The sequence below is a fragment of the Rhincodon typus genome, chromosome 8 (assembly GCF_021869965.1).
Source record: "Rhincodon typus isolate 14 chromosome 8, sRhiTyp1.1, whole genome shotgun sequence".
NCBI lineage: Eukaryota > Metazoa > Chordata > Chondrichthyes > Orectolobiformes > Rhincodontidae > Rhincodon > Rhincodon typus.
Genome location: NC_063339.1, coordinates 2,679,562 through 2,698,708, shown reverse-complemented (window position 1 = coordinate 2,698,708; position 19,147 = coordinate 2,679,562). Strand labels below are relative to the sequence as shown.

At 44.7% G+C, this 19,147-nt stretch overlaps 1 protein-coding gene across 1 annotated transcript in view; it reads right to left on the bottom strand.

Moving 5' to 3' along the window:
- Positions 1-1,961: 1,961 nt before the first annotated feature.
- The window catches only part of mthfd1b (methylenetetrahydrofolate dehydrogenase (NADP+ dependent) 1b), an 82,592-nt gene continuing 65,406 nt past the window's right edge, over positions 1,962-19,147 (bottom strand). Inside the window, exons 24-29 of the mRNA XM_048600009.1 lie at positions 18,681-18,781; positions 16,669-16,846; positions 13,407-13,514; positions 12,729-12,881; positions 7,818-7,928; positions 1,962-2,213 (exon numbers count right to left, since the gene is read on the bottom strand). Of these exons, the coding sequence (XP_048455966.1) occupies positions 7,839-7,928; positions 12,729-12,881; positions 13,407-13,514; positions 16,669-16,846; positions 18,681-18,781 (630 nt within the window). The 3' untranslated portion in view covers positions 1,962-2,213; positions 7,818-7,838. The remainder of the gene's footprint in view (positions 2,214-7,817; positions 7,929-12,728; positions 12,882-13,406; positions 13,515-16,668; positions 16,847-18,680; positions 18,782-19,147) is intronic.

Below are 19,147 nucleotides of genomic sequence, written 5' to 3'. Positions count from 1 at the left end.
ACCTCAATCCCGTCTAGTCTAATAGACTGTATCTCAGTATTCTCCTCAACTACATTGTCTTTTTCCTGTGTGAATACTGACGAAAAATATTCATTTAGCACCTCTCCTATCTCTTCGGACTCCACGCACAACTTCCCACTACTGTCCTTGACCGGCCCCAATCTTACTCTAGTCATTCTTTTATTCCTGACATACCTATAGAAAGCTTTAGGGTTTTCCTTGATCCTACCTGCTAAAGACTTCTCATGTCCCCTCCTGGCTCTTCTTAGCTCTCTCTTTAGGTCCTTCCTGGCTAACTTGTAACTCTCAAGTGCCCTAACTGAGCCTTCACGCCTCATCTCTACATAAGCCTCCTTCTTCCTCTTGACAAGAGATTCAACTTCTTTAGTAAACCACAGTTCCCTCGCTCGACCACTTCCTCCCTGCCTGACAGGTACATACTTCTCAAGGACACGCAGTAGCTATTCCTTGAACAAGCTCCACATTTCAATTGTGCCCAGCCCCTGCAGTTTCCTTCTCCATCCTATGCATCCTAAATCTTGCCTCATTGCCTCATAATTGCCTTTCCCCCAGCTACCTACCTCCAAATCTAACACCTGGCCTGGTTCATTACCCAGTACCAAATCCAATGTGGCCTCGCCTCTTGTTGGCCTATCTGCATACTGTGTCAGGAAACCCTCCTGCACACACTGGACAAAAACTGACCCATCTGAAGTACTCGAACTATAGCGTTTCCAGTCAATATTTGGAAAGTTAAAGTCCCCCATAACAACTACCCTGTTACTTTCGCTCCTATCCAGAATCATCTTTGCAATCTTTTCCTCTACATCTCTGGAACTTTCGGAGGCCTATAGAAAACTCCCAACAGGGTGACCTCTCCTTTCCTGGTTCTAACCTCAGCCCATACTACCTCAGTAGATGAGTTGTCATCAAACATCCTTTCTGCCACCATAATACTGTCCTTGACTAACAATGCCACACCTCCCCCTCTTTTACCACCTTCCCTGATCTTACTGAAACATCTAAACCCCGCAACCTGCAACAACCATTCCTGTCCCTGCTCTATCCATGTCTCCGAAATGGCCACAACATCGAAGTCCCAGGTACCAACCCATGCTGCAAGTTCACCCACCTTATTCCGGATGCTCCTGGCATTGAAGTAGACACACTTCAAACCACCTTCCTGCCTGCCGGTACACTCCTGCGACCTTGAAACCTTATTTATGACCTCACTACTCTCAACCTCCTGTACACTGGAGCTACAATTCAGGTTCCCACCCCCCATGTTGAATTAGTTTAAACCCTCCTGAAGAGCATTAGCAAATTTCCCCCCCAGGATATTGGTACCCCTCTGGTTCAGGTGTAGACCATCCCGTTTGTAGAGGTCCCACCTACCCCAGAATGAGCCCCAATTATCCAGGTATCTGAATCCCTCCCTCCTGCACCATCCCTGTAGCCACGTGTTCAACTGCTCTCTCTCCCTATTCCTCGCCTCGCTAGCACGTGGCACGGGTAACAAACCAGAGATAACAACTCTGTTTGTTCTAGCTCTAAGCTTCCACCCTAGCTCCTTGAATTTCTGCCTTACGTCCCCATCCCTTTTCCTACCTATGTCGTTGGTGCCTATGTGGACCACGACTTGGGGCTGCTCCCCCTCCCCCTTAAGGATCCCGAAAACACGATCCGAGACATCACGGACCCTGGCACCTGGGAAGCAACACACCAACCGCGAGTCTCTCTCGTTCCCACAGAATCTCCTCTCTGTCCCCCTAACTATGGAGTCCCCAATGACTGATGCTCTCCTCCTCTCCCCCCTTCCCTTCTGAGCAACAGGGACAGACTCTGTGCCAGAGACCTGTACCCCATGGCTTACCCCTGGTAAAAAGACATAACACGTAGAAGTTGGGGGAAATGTGTGTGTCTGTGTCTGCGTGTGTGGAAACACTGAAACCAACATGGGCTGGGGAATGCTATCACATTATTTATTTAGAGTTTGAGAAGTTATGACAGCAATGAATTTTACCCAGAATGCGTTGATTGTCAGTGTGAGATTTAGAATTTCTGTTACGGACTTTACTTGCACACCGTTGATCAGGCACAATATGGTAAGGCACAATCGGGTTTGATATGTGGTTCAAACCACACCTTGGACCTCAGTCGAATAAATCGCTTGGCCTCTGGTGCATCTTTGGAGAACTTCAACCTTTTGCATACTGTAAGGTAAAGAAAAAATGTGAAAATTACGAACCACAGCAACAGCTCAGTATCAAGAGTATCCCAACTTTGGATTTTCAATATTTCATATTATGAAGAGATTATACTTTAAATAGTGAAATGACTTGCATTTACACTCATTCTCCTCCTGTTAACTTCCTGTGCACTAAGACATGATTAGAGGTAAAATAAAACAAAAACTGCAAATGCTGAAGATCTGAAACAAGAACAGAAAGTGCTGGAGAAACTCATTTGTGGGGAGAAAGCCGCGTTAACACTTTGAGTTCAGTGACTACTCATCAGAACTTGAACAGAGGTGTTTAGAATTCGGAGGCGTCTTGGTTACAGTAAAGAAAGAAAAAATGTTGCCAGTCTCAGAAGGTCAGATAACCAGGGGATGCAGATTTAACTCACTGGCAAAAAAATGCAGATGTGACACAAGGAGATGTAATACAAACAAGGCTCACGATGATCAGGAATTATTGCCTGGATACAGATTTAGGAGACCTACAAATTTTAAAAAGAGAACTGGACAAATCTCAAACCGATAACATTCACAGGGCTACAGGGAAAGGGCAGGTGAGTGGGAACAATGGGCTGGCTCCACCAATGACAGCACAGGCACGATGGGACTAAACATTCTCATTCTGTACCATTCCAGACATCCGAGTCCCAGAGCCCTTCATAAATCAGTGCTCACATCGTCTCCAAGTTTCTGGTGATGTTGTTTAGGAATAAATGCCAATAGTGACACTGACTCTTAAAGCATGTAGCTCACTGGGCAGATAACATTGGGCATGAGTTATCATCTCAGCTGAAAGACAGTACCTCTGACAGTGCAGGGCTCCCTCAATACTATACAGAAATGGCATGCGCACATCCTGGAATGGGGCTTGAATCTACAATTTTTAGACAGAGGCAGAACAGTGACTAACTAAGCTAATCTGACCCTTATCGCAATGTTCAATATTTATCTTGGTTTGGAATGGATTTGGAATGAAAGTGGCTTCTTATCAAACAGCTAGTTCAGGCATAATGAACCAAACGGCCTCGTCATGTCGCCAATCTCATGATTTTAAAACATCAAACCTATCAATCACCCCATTCTGACAACTCCTCAAATGAGCTCATAGGGTAGGCAATGTCCTAGTGGTTTTGTCGCTAGACTATTAATCCGGAAACTCAGCTAATGTTTTAGGGACCTGGGTTCAAATCCTGCCATGGCAGACAGTGGAATTTGAATTCAAAAAAGAATCTGGAATTAAGAATCTAATGATGACTGTGAATCCAGTGTCGATTGTTAGAAAAACCCATCTGGTTCACTAATGCCCTTTAGGGAAGGAAACTGCCATCCTTACCTGGTCTGACCTACATGTGACTCCAGACCCACGGCAATGTGGGTGACTCTTAACTGCCCTCTGGGCAACTAGGGATGGGCAATAAATGCTGGCATAGCCAGCGACGCCCTCATCCCAAGTGAATAAAAGAAAAATTCATCAGAAAAATGACTCTGTAATCTTCAAAACACTTGACTCTATACTGTCTTGTTTACTAGACTTGATAAACTTCATGGTGCTACCCTTGCCTTCTGCAGACACCGATTCCTTTTCAGACAACAGGAAGGGGCTTGGTTGGACTAGCGCAAGGTATTAGGATAAGACCATAAGATGTTGGATAGGGGAGCACCTACAAATTTAACTTCTCACTCAGCTGCACTGTTTCAATGAGGAATCATAACAAGAAAAAAAAGTCAGTCAAATGATGCCTTCTCAGCAATCTGCACCTGTCCACTGCCTGAAAACAGCCACAGAGTCATACAGCATAGAAACAGACCCTTTGGTCCAACCAGTCCATGCCAAACTCATCCCAAGCTAAACTAGTCCCACCTGCCCACACTTGGCCCATATCCCTCCAAACGTTTCTGATTCATGATCTTATCCAAACATCTTTTATACATTGTAAATGTACTTGCATCCACCATTTCCTCTGGCAGTTCGTTCCATACATGTACGGCACTCTGTATAAAAAAAAGTTGCCCCTCATGTCATTGTTAAATCTTTCTACTCTCACTCTAAATACATATCCCCTAGTCTTGAAATCCCCCACTCTGGGGAAAAAACACCCACCATTCACCTTATCTAGACTTCTCATGATTTTATAAACCTCAATAAAGGTCACCCCTCAACCTCCTCGGCTCCAGTGAAAACAGCCCCAGCTTATCCAGCCTCTCCTTATAACCCAAGCCCTCCATTCCCGGCAAAATCCTGATAAATCTCTTCCAAACCGTCTCCAGTTAAATAATATCTTTCCTATAGTAGGTTGACCAGAACTGCACACAATATAGAACATAGAACATTACAGCGCAGTACAGGCCCTTCGGCCCTCGATGTTGCGCCGACCTGTGAAACCAATCTGAAGCCCATCTAACCTACACTATTCCATTATCATCCATATGTTTATCCAATGACCATTTAAATGCCGTCAAAGTTGGCGAGTCTACTACTGTTGCAGGCAGGCCATTCCACGCCCTTACTACTCTCTGAGTAAAGAACCTACCTCTGACATCTGTCCTATATCTATCACCCCTCAATTTAAAGCTACGTCCCCTCGTGCTAGCCATCACCATCCGAGGAAAAAGGCTCCCACTGTCCACCCTATCTAATCCTCCCAACGTCCAGTACCACCCCAACACGAGGTTCCCAACTCCTGCACTCAATGCAATGAAAGCAAGCGTGCTAAATGCCTTGTAACCACCCCATGTACATGCTGTTGCCTGAAGAAGCAGGGCCTAACGAGGGAGTGGAGGAGAATACCAAGTAGGGAGAAGGTGCCTCAATGTTTTCAAATCGCCCAATGCAGGGTACAAGTCCCTCTGAGGGGGATGAAGCAGAAAGCAGAAGACTGCCAAGTTGCTACTTCCGGTGATTCAGAGACATTTCCTCATCTTCTGAATGAGAAATCCACCATGGCAGGCCCAACCCCAATTCCATTTTATTCAAGATGGAAATTAAAATCTGATCTCAGTCATAACCAAAAGTGACCGTGAAGCTGTTGGATTTTTGTAAAATCCAAACGGGTCATTCCTGTATGTCATCTCGCCTGGGCCTCAGCCCTTCATGTGTCCATTCTTAATTACCCTCTAGGGAACCAAGCAAACCACTGTATTTGAACCAAACTTACTGCCAGTGGTTCAAGACGAAGGGTCACCACCATCTTAATTAGGGGCAATTAGAGATTGGCAAGGAATGCCAGCAATGCCCACATCCCCAAAACAAAACCCAGAAACAAGAAAGGTACATGGTTGTCATTCCAGCTCACGGAATCTGGAAATTCAGGGTGGGAATTAAAATTATTTGGCCTTTTCTGGGGTGTGAAGGTCATTTCAGTACACAGAGGGGGTGGTCAGCTTGTCTGTTTGAGAGTCGCCCCAGGGACAGGTAACAGTGCCAAGCCCACTGTTACATACCATTGGTTAACGGCAGAACCAGCAAATATAGGAACAGCTCGAGCTAGTGGGGGACAGATTGGAGGATCCTTTGGGATGTGAAATGTATTTCCTTTAAGCTTACATGAAGAAGGCAATGGGAATCTACCTCATGTATTCTCTCCCCTTAGTCACATTACTCAGTGAAGTTGAAAAAAGGAAAGCTCCAATGGGCAACTGAAGAGGAAAACACAGCGAGTGGGTAAATGAGCAGAGGGCCCAGCCTCAAGCAGATAAATACGACAATAACTCTATTATTTGGCCTCAATGTTTCCGCAAGTGTTGCCAGAATCAGACATTTGGAGCGTTGCTGCTGATATTCTCTGGTCACAATGAAGAATTGCTGAGGTCCCACGACAGGGGAACTGAAGATTCTTTAGGTTCCTTTTCTAACCTCAACTGATGTACCACTAGATAAGTCAAATACCAGAATAAAATCTAGCTCGAAAGATCGCTTTTTTTCTGCTAATTTTTAAAACGGGAGAAGTTTATTTTGCAACGTGAGTAACAGGGAAAAAAAAACAAGCTTTTTAAAAATAACCCAGTTTGAAAAATTGCAAAACACAGCAAAACAAAAACCTATTTACTCCCTAACACCATCATGTAACTGTGAATCAAAATCCAGAGAAATGTTCCTCCTTGTCCAATCTGTAAATTTCACTTAACTGTTTAACTGCCAGATTCCCTGGAGTGTCAAAGGCTGAGGGGTGACCTTATTGAGGTTTATAAAATCATGAGAGGCGTGGATAGGGTGAATAGTCACATCTTTTTCCCCAGGGTGGGGGAGTCCAAAACTAGAGGGCACAGGTTTAAGGTGAGAGGGGAAAGATTTAAAAGGGATCTGAGGGGCAACTTTTTCACACAGAGGGTGGTGCGTGTATGGAATGAGCTGCCAGAGGAAGTGGTGGAGGCTGGTACAATTACAGCATTTAAAAGGTATCTGGATGGGTATATGAATAGGAAGGGTTTAGTGGGATACGGGTCCAATGTTGGTAATTGGGACTGGATTAATTTAGGATATCTGGTCATTGTGGACAAGTTGGATCAAAGGATCTGTTTCTGTGCTGTACAACTCTATGACTCTATGCTTCTTCTCAGTTCCTGTCTGGTGAAGCCTTTCCCCTGAATACACTCACAACTGAGAGCATGGACTTTCTTAGCTTTGAATAAGCAATGCAGGTCAAGGCGGCACGGTGGCTCAGTGGTTAGCACTGTTGCCTCACAGCGCCAGAGACCTGGGTTCAATTCCAGCCTCTGGTGATTGTCTGTATGGAGTTTACACATTCTCCTTGTGTCTGCATGGGTTTCCTCCGGATGCTCCGGTTTCCTCCCACAGTCCAAAGATGTGCAGGTTAGGTAGATTGGCCATGCTAAATGCCTGTAGTGTTCAGGGATGCGCAGGCTAGTGGGATTAGCCGTGGGAAATTTAATAGCTTTAAATTGAGGGGTGATAGATATAGGACAGATGTCAGAGGTAGGTTCTTTACTCAGAGAGTAGTAAGGGCGTGGAATGCCCTGCCTGCAAAAGTAGTAGACTCGCCAACTTTGAGGGCATTTAAGTGGTCACTGGATGATAATGGAATAGTTTAGGTTAGATGGGCTTCAGATTGGTTTCACAGGTCGGCGCAACATTGAGGGCCTAAGGGCCTGTACTGCACTGTAATGTTCTATGTTCCATGAAATGTGGGGTTACGGGGGATAGGGTGGGTCTGGGTAAGATGCTGTTCAGACGGTTGGTGTAGACTCGATGGGCCAAATGGCCTCTGTAGGCCAAATGACTCAATTCAGATTTCTAACCAAAAATCTCCCGGTCTGCAGGTTTTCACAAACTGAAGAAATGCAGTCTCTTAGCTGTTCTGAACAATCTCCTTTTCTCGCACAGACTACACACATTTTTAATCCCGGTCAGATTTCCTCTGAACCGAATTGAAAAGCTTTTGAACCACATTTTTAAAAAAAAAGGTTCATCCTAGATTCTGCTGCAGCTCACTCCCACAGTATAAAGAAACTCTCATTGACACCCCTGGAAGCCTTGCAGTCTGCTGCAGTTCTGGCTGTGTGGACCCCAAGTCTCTCTCTGGAAGGGAAGGTGGGGGGTTTTCATGATGTTAACACTTACCTGCGATTTTGGTTTTAGCGGTTAGAAGAGTCCATTCACTTCTTCCGTTTCTGGGTCCAAATCAATGTCATAAAAGCAGGGGCGGGTTGGCAATCCTGGCATGGTGCTCATCTGTATCACACACACACACACACACACACACACACACACACACACACACACACACACACACAGAGACAGAGACTGGTTTAGTACATCATGAAATACAAATACATGAAAATCCCAGTGGATTGTGATGGGGAAGATTCTGGTACAGTGGTAATGCTGCTAGACTGGTCATCCAGAAACACAGGCTAATGTTTTGGGGACACACCAATTAAACTTCAATGAAAAAATAATAAACTTATTGACCATAACAATGATTGTCATTAAAAACCCACATGGTTCATTAATGTCCTGTAGGGAAGGTCTCCTCACCTGGTCTATATGTGCTCCAGACCCACAGCAATGTGGCTGACTCTGAAATGACCTCAGTTCAGGGGCAATTAGAGACAGACAACAAATGGACACACATATCCAATGAAAGAGTAAATAGAAAGGCTGCGTGGTTTGATGACCAGCACGACAGTGTTTCCTCCTACCCATTCATTAGCCATGGAATCACTCAGGACAGCTAACAAAGGCAAACATTTTAATCTGTCACCCTGCTTCTCTTCCTTCCCAATCCATGTGGTTTCATTCCTTTCCTGATATGTTTGAACAGTTAGTTACAACAGACCAGGTTGCTAGGACCATCTCAGAGGGCAAATGAGAATTAATCACACCGTTGTGGGTGGCGTAGGGTAAGGACAGCAGATTTCCTTCACAAAAGGACTTCAGTGAATCAGATGGGCTTTTAACAACAACTAATAGTGTTTGTAATGCTCACCATTAAATCACTTTTGGATTTATTAACTGAATTTAAATTCCACAGCTACCATGGTGAGATTTGAACCAGGGTATGAATGTGAGCCTCTGGTTTACCAATCCAGTGACATTATGATTAAACCACCATCTCCCCGAAGCAAGTACAGGTCTCTCCTCAGTGTAACAAAAAACAACACAGGAACAAAAATCCAGCGTAGACCCCACACCTTGTAACATCAGCCTCAGCTGTGGAATCAGCACTTCAGTTAGGTATCCCATACGTTTGGTTACCTAGGAGAGGGTGGGGGTGAGGTATGTGTGTGTGAGGAAGTGGTGTTGATCAAGACATTGAACAACACTCGCTGTTTAATACACACATCTGTTACAACAAGGAGTCTATTACACAATTAGCTTTGTCCTTGTCTGATGAAAAATTATGAGGTACAAAGGCAGTTTGGAACAGCAGATCTGGTTGCATTGGCTTCAGGCTGAGATGAACAGGGAGTCTCATGCTGAATAGATACATCCAAGTTTAAGCTATACCTCAACTGTTGAGCAGAGAGTGTGACTTTGCAGATTGACCACAGGTAAAAGACACCTAGGCTCTCAGTGTTTTGTGTGGAACACATCACCATGCAGGCAGCTGGCTTCCTCGCTTCCCTGAGCTTCAACAATGGTCAGTCAGTCACCCTGAGCAATGGAATTAACAAACCTTTCAGCATCTCTGCTGCAGCCACTACCTGTCTGTCTCAGTGAAACAGGAGCTTCCATTCAGAGTAATCTTGCACATTGCAACATTGACGTTGTAACTTAATCTCCTGTTTCATGCCATTTAATTGTAGCTCTTTCCACGCCCAGCCTCTCTCCGTGCCAGGGGACTGTATGGCGCTACACCAATTAACAGGTTTACTTTCTGTGTACAACTCTCAATGTCAGCTCCCAGATGGTTTCCGTCAGCCTATTCTAGACAGCTGTTGATTTCAGGTAAAAATAAAAATGCAACACATTGCATTTATGAAACACCTAAACATAAGCTTTTAGGAGTGGCTCTCAATCCATCATTCTACCCACTCCCCAATGCCCAGGTGTAGGTTATGCTGGACTAGCCCAAATTTGCAACCACCCACTGAAATGTACAGAGTCAGATGCAGGAGCCCAGTGACTCTGTCAGAGTCAGTGATGCCCAATGGTACCACCAGTGCGAGGAGGAAAACCTCAAAAAGCAAACGGACAAGCAACTGGGGCTTAGAGCATGGTTCTGAAAGACAGCACACATCCCAGGCTGGACAGTGTAGATGGACAAAAGGACCAGTCACTGAAGGACAGTATGTAGCTGCAGCAAGATGTTAGGAAGGCTAATGGAATGTTAAAACTTTATTGCAACGGGATAAGTGTGCAGAAGTAGTGAAGTCTTGCTCTAATTGTACAGGAGCTTGGTCAGACCACACTTGGAGCACTGTGTGCAGTTTTGGTCTCCTTATCTCAGGAAAGATATTATTGCCATTGAGGGAGTGCAATGGAGGTTCACCAGACTTGCTACTGGGATGCCATGACTATCCTATGGAGAAAGATTGGACAAACTGGGCCTGTATTCACGAGAGTTTCATAGAATGAGATGATTTTATTGAAACCTACAAAATACTTCAAGGGACAGACAAGCTGGATGCAGCTAAGATGTTCCTTTGTGTTGGGGAGTCTACAACCAGACACACCATTTAAGGGGGAATGCCACTTAGATCTGAGATGACAAGACTTCTTTTTTTAAAACTCAAAGAGTTGCGGACCTTTGGAACTCCAAAACAGAAACTGAGACAATAATTTCTACTTGAGCACTGCTCTCCTATCTCTCTGTGTTGTAATTGGTGGATGAAAGGAACATCCCCTCAAATCAAATTCCACTATGTTCATTGCAAAAAGAGAGTCAATCTGTCCTGTTACAACACTGCTGTTCCTATAGGTTAAGGTTGCTCTGAATCTACCTTTAATATCCACACCCTAAAAGAGCTATAGTCTCCATTGTGCCCCAGCATCTTCAGGCTTTTGTGGAACAACTTCCTGTTGTCCAGTTCCCTTTCTGTGGAGAAACGATTTCCTGAAAAGCATGGCTCAATTTTTAAGGCTCCCCACACTGTTCCACACTCCCTATGCCAGACAAATAGTTCTCCTTTACTGAACCTATCCTATGTACTTAAGGAAGCAGCCCTAGAAAGAGTGGATGCATAGGTGATCACTTTCTGAGATTCTTTAAACCCTGGAACAGTTCCTACAGACTAGAGGGTAGCTAATGTAACACCTTTGTAAGGAAGAAAACTTGGAAAGCAGCAGCAGTATAAGACAGAGTTAGTATGAATTCATGAAAAGGAAGTCATACTCGACAAATCTACTGGAATTCTTCGAGAATGTAACTAGTAGAGCTGATCAGGGAGGCCAGCAGACGTGATTTATTTGGACTTTCAGTAGGCTTTTGGCAAGGCTTTCCACATAAGAGATTAGCGTATGAAATTAAGGGAGGCGATGGCCTAGTGGTATTATCGCTGGACTGTTAATCCAGAGACCCAGATAATGTTCTGGGGACCACACTTCAATTCTGCCGTGGCAGATGGTGGAATCTGAATTCAATTAAAAAAAAAAGAATCTGGCATTAAGAATCTAATGATGACCATGAATCCATTTTCGATTGTCGGGAAAAACCCACCTGGTTCACTAATGTCCTTCAGGGAAGGAAACTGCCATCCTTACCTGGTCTGGCCTACATGTGACTCCAGACCCACAGCAATGTGGGTGACTCTGAACTGCTCTCTGGGCAATTAGGGATGGGCAATAAATGCTGCCTTGTCAGCGACGCCTCAGCCCATGAATGAATAAAGAAAATAAAGCACATAGGATTGGGAGTAGTGTATTGAGATGGACAGAAAACTGGTCGACAGACAGGAAACAGAGCAGGGATTAACCAGTTTTTTTCCCCCAAATGTTAGGCAGTGACTAGTGGGGTACCGCAGCTATTCACAACATCAATTAATGATTTACATGAGGGAACGCAATGCAACATCTCCAAATTTGCAGATGACATGAAGCTAGGTGGGAGGGTGTGTTGTGAAGAGGATATGGAGATGTTGCAGTGTGATTTGGACAGGCTGAGTGGGAAAATACATGGCAGATACAGTACAACGTGGATAAATGTGAGGTTATCCACTTTGGCAACAAAAACAGGAAGGCAGGTTTTTGTCTGAAAGGCTATAAAGTGAAAATGGGGAAATGTGCAACAAGACCTCAGCGTCCTTGTACACCTGCCACTGAAGGTAACCATGCAGGTACAGCAGATGGTCAAGGATACAAATGGGACGTTAGCCTTCATAGCGAGAGGATTTGAGTACAGGAGCAGGAATGTCTTGCTGCAGTTATACAGGGTCTAGGTGAGACCACACCTGGAATATCATGTGCAGTTTTGATCTCCTTATCTGATGAAGGATGTTCTGGCTACTGAAGAAGGTTTACCAGACTGATTGCTGGGATCGTAGAACTGACTTATGAGGAGAGGTTGAATTGGTTAGAATTGTATTCACTGGAGTTCAGAAGAATGAGGTAACCTATAAAATTCTAAACAGGATTAGACAGGTTAGATACAAGAAGGATATTCTCAAATGGTAGGGGAGCCCAGAACCGGAGGTCACAGTCTAAAGATGCAGGGTAAACCATTCAGAACAGAGAAGAAGAGAAATGCCTTTACCCAGACAGCAGTGAACCTATGGAATTTGCTACCACAGAAAGCAGTCAAGGCCAAAATATTGAATCATTTCAAGTTGGATACAGCACCTAGGGCTAAAGGAAATCAAAGGATCTCGGTGAAAGGTGGGAACTAGCTACTGAACAGGTAGAACAATCATAATCATAATGATTGGGGGAACAGGCTTGAAGGGCTGAATGGCCTACTTCTGCTCCTATTTTCTATGTTTCCATAATGCCTTTAACATTCCCAACATCTTGAACATATCACCCATTCCCCTTTTAAATTTCAGGGGATAAATGTCATGTCTAAGTAACCTTTGAAAACTGTCCTGTACTCACCGTGCCCACCAGCGGGTAGAGAAATCCTGCACCAACACTTGCCCGGATATCCCGGATTGGCAGAACAAATCCTGTGGGTGCTCCCTTCTTCTCTGGCATGTGGGATAAGGACAGGTGAGTCTTGGCCATGCAGATGGGCAGGTCAGCAAATCCCTGAGTGAAAAGGACAGAAGGCCAGTCACTGATGGGTTCACTTTCACTCGCTCACTCACTGCTGAAGTAAACACAGACCCTACCATCACCACCATCCCTACTCATCCCACCAAAGGCAGGTAAGTGGCAGAAACCATTTTCCAGGACCACAGGATTAAAATATTATGCCTCTTCATGAACCATTTTTAATCACATTCGCTCACTGGCATGCATTACCATAGATCCAGGTCGAGTGACCGCAACACACACACACGCACATACCCATCTACACCTTCACAGCCCAACCCACCCAACACACACGCACCCACACAGCCCCACATGCATGCATGCACGCGCGCACACACATGCATCCATCTGTATGTGTGCACACACACACACGCACGCACGCACACACACACACACACACACACATCTGGTTCATTAACTTCGGGACTCTTTCCTGGGTTGTGAAGAGTTTTTGCGGATATTTCTGAGCAGCCTGCCACTTTCCGAGTGTGGCTGACCCTGAAGGACCAGCATACTTACCTGTTTGGTGTAAAGCTCCACTTTGTTCTGTGCCTCAGGGCTCAGCTCCACATCAGCAGCACCGTAAATTTTCTGGGCGATGGTTCGAATTTTGTCGACAATGGGGAGCTATGTGAAACAAACAGAGGACAGTCAAAATACACTTTCAGTCATAGGCATAGATTTTAAAATACAGGCACACCATTGAACATATCCAACAACCACTTTGCCAAGGTCCCAATAAACAGATATTTTAACAAGCCAGCAGTTAGGCCAAACTCTACTTTTTATGAAATAAATACACCGGTTCTCCATAGGATCTGAATGCATTACTCCTTCATTGTCCAACTGGAAAAGTCCCCAAAGACTTTACATCTTACTCCTACCCCCCCATTTTGACAATAACAATATTTGACAGCAGGGACGGAAGGTCAGTCACCAGTACCAATGCTCAGCTGGAGGAACCTGGAGGAAAGAGAAAACCCAAGCACTTCTTCTCAGTCAAGACCGTAAGATACAGAAGGAAAATTAGGCCATTTGGCCCATTGAGTCTACTCTATCATTCAATCATAGGTGACATGTTTCTCAACCCCACTCTCCTACCTTTTCCCTGTAACCCTTGATCCCCTTACTAATCAAGAACTTGTCTATCTCCAATAAAAAACGAAAGAACTGTGGATGCTGTAAATCAGGAACAAAAACAAAGTTGCTGGAAAAGCTCAGCAGCTCTGGTACCATCTGTGGAGGAAAAAACAGAGTTAACGTTTCGGGTCTGGTGACCCTTCCTCAGAACCTGTCCATCTGTCTTACATACGCTCAATGATTTAGCCTCCACAGCCCTCTGTGACAATGAATCCCATTGATTCACCTGAAGAATTTCCTCCTCATCTCAGTTCTAAAGGGTCATCCCTTCACTCCAAGGCTGTGCCCTCGAGTCCTAATATTTTCTGCCAGTGGAAACATCTTTTCCACGTCCACTCTATCTAGGCCCCTCAGTTTTCTGTGAGTTTCAATCAGATTCCTGCCTCATCCTTCTAAACTCCATCCAGTACAAATCCTGAGTCCTCAAGCATTCTTCATATGACAAGACCTTCAACCCCAGGATCATTCTTGTAAACCTCCTCTGGACCCCCTCCAAGGCCATCCTTCCTTAGATATGGGGCCTAAAACAGTTCACAAGATTTTCATGTGGTCTGACCAGAGCTTTATACAGCCTCAGCAGGACATCCCTGCTCTTATATTCTAGCTCTCTCAAAATGAATATCAACATTACAATTGCTTCCCTAACTGACAACTAAACCTGCATGTTAACCTTAAGAGAATCCTGAACTAGGACTCCTAAATCACTGTGCTTCAGATTTCAAAAGCCTTCTCCCATTCAGAAAATAGTCTAGTATTCCTCCCGCATAACACCATAACCTTACACTTTCCTACATTGTGTTCCATCTATCACTTCTTTTGCCCACTCTCCTACCCTGTTCAAGTCCTTCTGCAGCCTCCCCACATCCTCATCTCTACCTGCCCCGCCACCTATCTTAGTGTCATCTGCAAACTTAGCAACAATGCCCTCAGTTTGTTCATCCAGATCGTTAATGTATAACCCGTATAGTTGTGGTCCCAACACTGACCACTGTGGAACTCCACTACTCACCAGCTGCCATCTTGAAAAAGATCCCTTTACCCTCACTCTCTGCCTTCTACCAGTCAGCCAATCGTATATCAATGGCAGATATCTTTGAGTTTGACTGGAAGATCCATGGGATTAAGAAGCTGGGTTCTCTGTGATAACTGGCCCACCTCCTGACAATCTCAAGGCCTCCCCACCATCTGTAATTCTCAGGTCAGGCACTCACATTTCTGTTTGGAAAAGTTCTGAACCAGGACCAAACCTGAACTAAAGACTAAGGAGGAAATTATTCAAACTCCCTTCCTGCTTTTAGGGCCATTCCATTTGGATATGGCTGCCTGGTTTTATGACGTAAATGTTGGTATATTTAGAACATACAATTATTCATCTACAATTTTATTGTTCTTCACATTCTCAAATGATCTTATTGCTTCTCGTGCCTGGATGGGTAGTATACTGTGCACACTGAGGAAGCTCAACATCACCCAGGGCAGATCAGCTAGCTACCTCTAGACTCCCTGTAACTTATATCCAGGGGGAAACTAAATACAAAGATATAAACAATATCCTTTCAATGCTTATGTGCACATTAATTGTATAATCATTACACACAGTTGCCAGGAATCTATAGATTCAGTACAAACAGACACAGATGGGCCAGAAGGATAGCCAGGCCCTTTGACAGAAAAATGTAAACAGACACAGAAGGCTCTTGTGGGGCACTGGCAGTGTCCCTATCACTGAGCCAGGAGGCCTGGGTTCAAGTCCCACCTGTTCCAGAACAGTGTGTGACAGAACCTCTGAACAGGTTGATTGAAAACCTAACAAACACAGAGGATAGGTGGGCACCGAAGAGACTGGGAAGCATTATCTCCCCATCCCCATTTCGATTTAGCACGCCTTTGGTTTCTTTTCCTGTTTGTGTGTCTTACCACTCCTGTTATTTGACTAACTGGGTTGCTAACTAGGAAGTGGATGTACTTACATAAATAAATAAACAAACAGACACATGTTGAAACTGGAGTTGTTTAGGCTAAGGAGGTGCATGCTTATAATATGTAACTATGTAATTAATTGCGCTGTGTGTAAAGATTGGCTTCTCTTCCATGCTTCATTAACTGGCTTTCAGGAATGGAATAGTCAAGGCTAAGAACTGACTCAAAGCAGAAGTCATGCTAAGAGAGGTTTAAATGAGGAGGACAGTTTGCTTGTAGGTCCTAGAAGAGGCGGCTTAACTAATAGTTTTAAGACAATTAGAAGGAGTTGACGGTGAGAACCCGCTTCTGTGGGAGGCAACTCCAGAATGAGGGACATAAACTTGATGTTAGAAATTGGACAGTTCAATGGCAGTCAGGAAACGCTTTTCACACAGATAGAAATGTCAATTCTTCACCCCACTCCCAGCCAAAAAACTGATAATCTTGGAGGGTTGTGAGTGAAATTTCTAAACCGAGATCGTTAGCAAGATTTTGAAGGATTGCGGACTTAAGATACAGGTCAACCAAATTCTAACTGTACGTTGAAACAGACTCAAGGGACATAGCAAGCTCCCCTTCTTCCAGTACTTGTATCTTTTTATTAAACTGCTATCAGGTTACTCCGTAGTAAGGTGATTTTGTCCCACAGACAACAGGAAGTAGCAAAGTGAATTCTTACCTCCAGAGGGTACAGGTATTTGAAGTTGCTGTCTTGCTCAGAAGCTCTCTGTACAGCTCGGGCCAACTCAACAGCCCCTTGCCCTCCTTCAGCCCAGTGAGTACATTTCACAGCATCAAACGCACCCATCTCCTTGGCCAAGCTGCACACCAGCTCGAGCTCAGCCTCAGTGTCTGTTCTATAGAACAAGGAGGAACTGCTAGTAACACAGGTACGGTTCGGATGAAAACACAAATTGATCAAGCAACAGAAACGAGGAGGGACAAATACACAGAATGCTGGAGGAACTCAGAAGGTCTGGCAGCAACCGTGGAGAAAGAGACAGAGTTAATGTTTCAAATCCGGTGTGACACTTCTGCTGAAGTTCTCTGTGTTTGTTTCAGATTTCCACCACCCAGAAAATTTTGCTTTTATTATGAGGAGGAATTTCTTCTCTCAGAGGATAGTGATTCTGTGGAATCCTTTACCACAGAGGGTTATCAAGGCTGGGTCATTAAGTATATCCAAGGCTGAGACAGATAGATTTTTAATTAAGAAGGGGAAATCAAGCGTTATAGGGAAAAGGCAGAAAAGTAGAACTGAGGATCATCAGATCAGCTAGGATCTTGGTGAATGTTCCAATGTCCAAAGATATGCAGGCTCAGTGGGGACTGGCCAGGGTAAATGCTGGTTTACAGGGATAGGGTGGGGATGCTCTTCAGAGGGTCAGTGCAGACTTGATGGGCCAAACTGCCTCTTTCTACAATGTAGGGATTCTATAATTTTTCTGTCTCATGGTTATAGATGGCTTGAATGCATGTCTGATCCCTGAGGCAGCAAGATACCAATGAACTCGACCTACAGAGTACAACACAGAGCAGCATACACTCCTAGAGCATGCCTCACCTCTCACCTGACTGATATACAGTAACTTAGAAACACAGCACAGAGAAAGGCTGTTCGGCCCGGCCCATCCTTGCTAGTCAAAAACAGTCACCTCACCATTCTATCTCATTTTCCAGCTTATGGCCCAAACATCTTGTGTGCAATGGCATCACAAGTGCACATCTCAACACTTCTTCAATGTGATGAAAGTTTCTCCCTTTACCAGCCTGACAGGCAGGGAGTTCTAGATTCCCCACCATTCCCCCCTCACATCCCCTCTAAATTCCCTGCCCCTTACCTTAAATCTATGCCCTTGGTCATCGATCCCTCCATCAAGCGGAAAAGTTTTTTCCTGCCTACCCCATCAATGCCCCTCATAATTTTACACACCTCAATTGTGTTCCCTCTAAATCTCCTCTGCTCCAAGGAAAACAACCCCAGTCTGTCCAATACCCATACAAATAGATTCAGGAACAGCTTCTTCCCTGCTGTTATCAGAACTTTGAATGGACCTCTCAAATGTTAATTCCAAGCCCTCTCTCTGCACCTTCTCTGTGGCTGTAACACTGTGTTTGCTACCCTGATTCACTTTGTATGCATGATCTGCCTGCATAGTACGCAAAACAACACTTTCCACTGTCTCTCGGTACATGTGACAACAATATATCAATCAATTAATCAATCTCTTTTCATCACTGAAACTTTCCAGCCCAGGTAACATCCTGGTGAATCTCCCTCTGCACCCTCTTCAGTGTTATCACATCCCTCCTACAATGGGGATTCAGAACTGCACGCAATACTGTAGACATTGCTATGCAAGTGATACAAGAGTATACGATTTCACATCCACTGGATCAGGCAAAGAGAATTGTGTTTTAATGTGTTAATGTGAAGTATAGTATTTCCATCTGCATGATAACTGAGGAAGGTTCTGAGGAAGGGTCACCGGACCCGAAACGTTAACTCTGTTTTCTCCTCCACAGACGCTGCCAGACCTGCTGAGTTTTTCCAGCAACTTTGTTTTTGTGCATGATAACTGGTTTGGTGTTGTGGTGGACGGTCTGTCTAGCTTGCTGATCGAGTTCCAGAGCAAGTCTCAACCAGCCCCGATCTGCCCACCTCCAGCCTGTAACGTGCTGACTGCTTACCTGAAGGCGTTGACCGCCACTACCACCGAAACCCCAAACAGCTTTGCGTTCTCGATCTGCTTACGGAGGTTACTGCAGCCCTTCTCCAACAAGTCCAGGTTCTACGCAAAACCAAACAGAGAGGTCACAGTCCAGGTCAATTGTCAGCAAACACAAAGCAAAGGACTGTAATGTGTAGCTTAGTCAACCTGAACCAGTGCAACCCACTACCAGGTTACTCAGCACATGATCGAGGGTGAATTTCTGAGCAGTTTTGTGGTTGTTTGCTAATCTCGATCATCCGTGACTCTGGTTAAGGTTGAGAGCCTTGCATTTATTATTAGTCAGCACAGCAATAGCAGACCCTTAAGAATACTGAAACGCCTAAACTGATTCTCAGTTCAAATGGTCTCAGTCCCTTTGTTTAGATCAAGAATCTCTAATTTGTTCAACACCATGGGTGGCACGGTGGCTCAGTGGTTAGCACT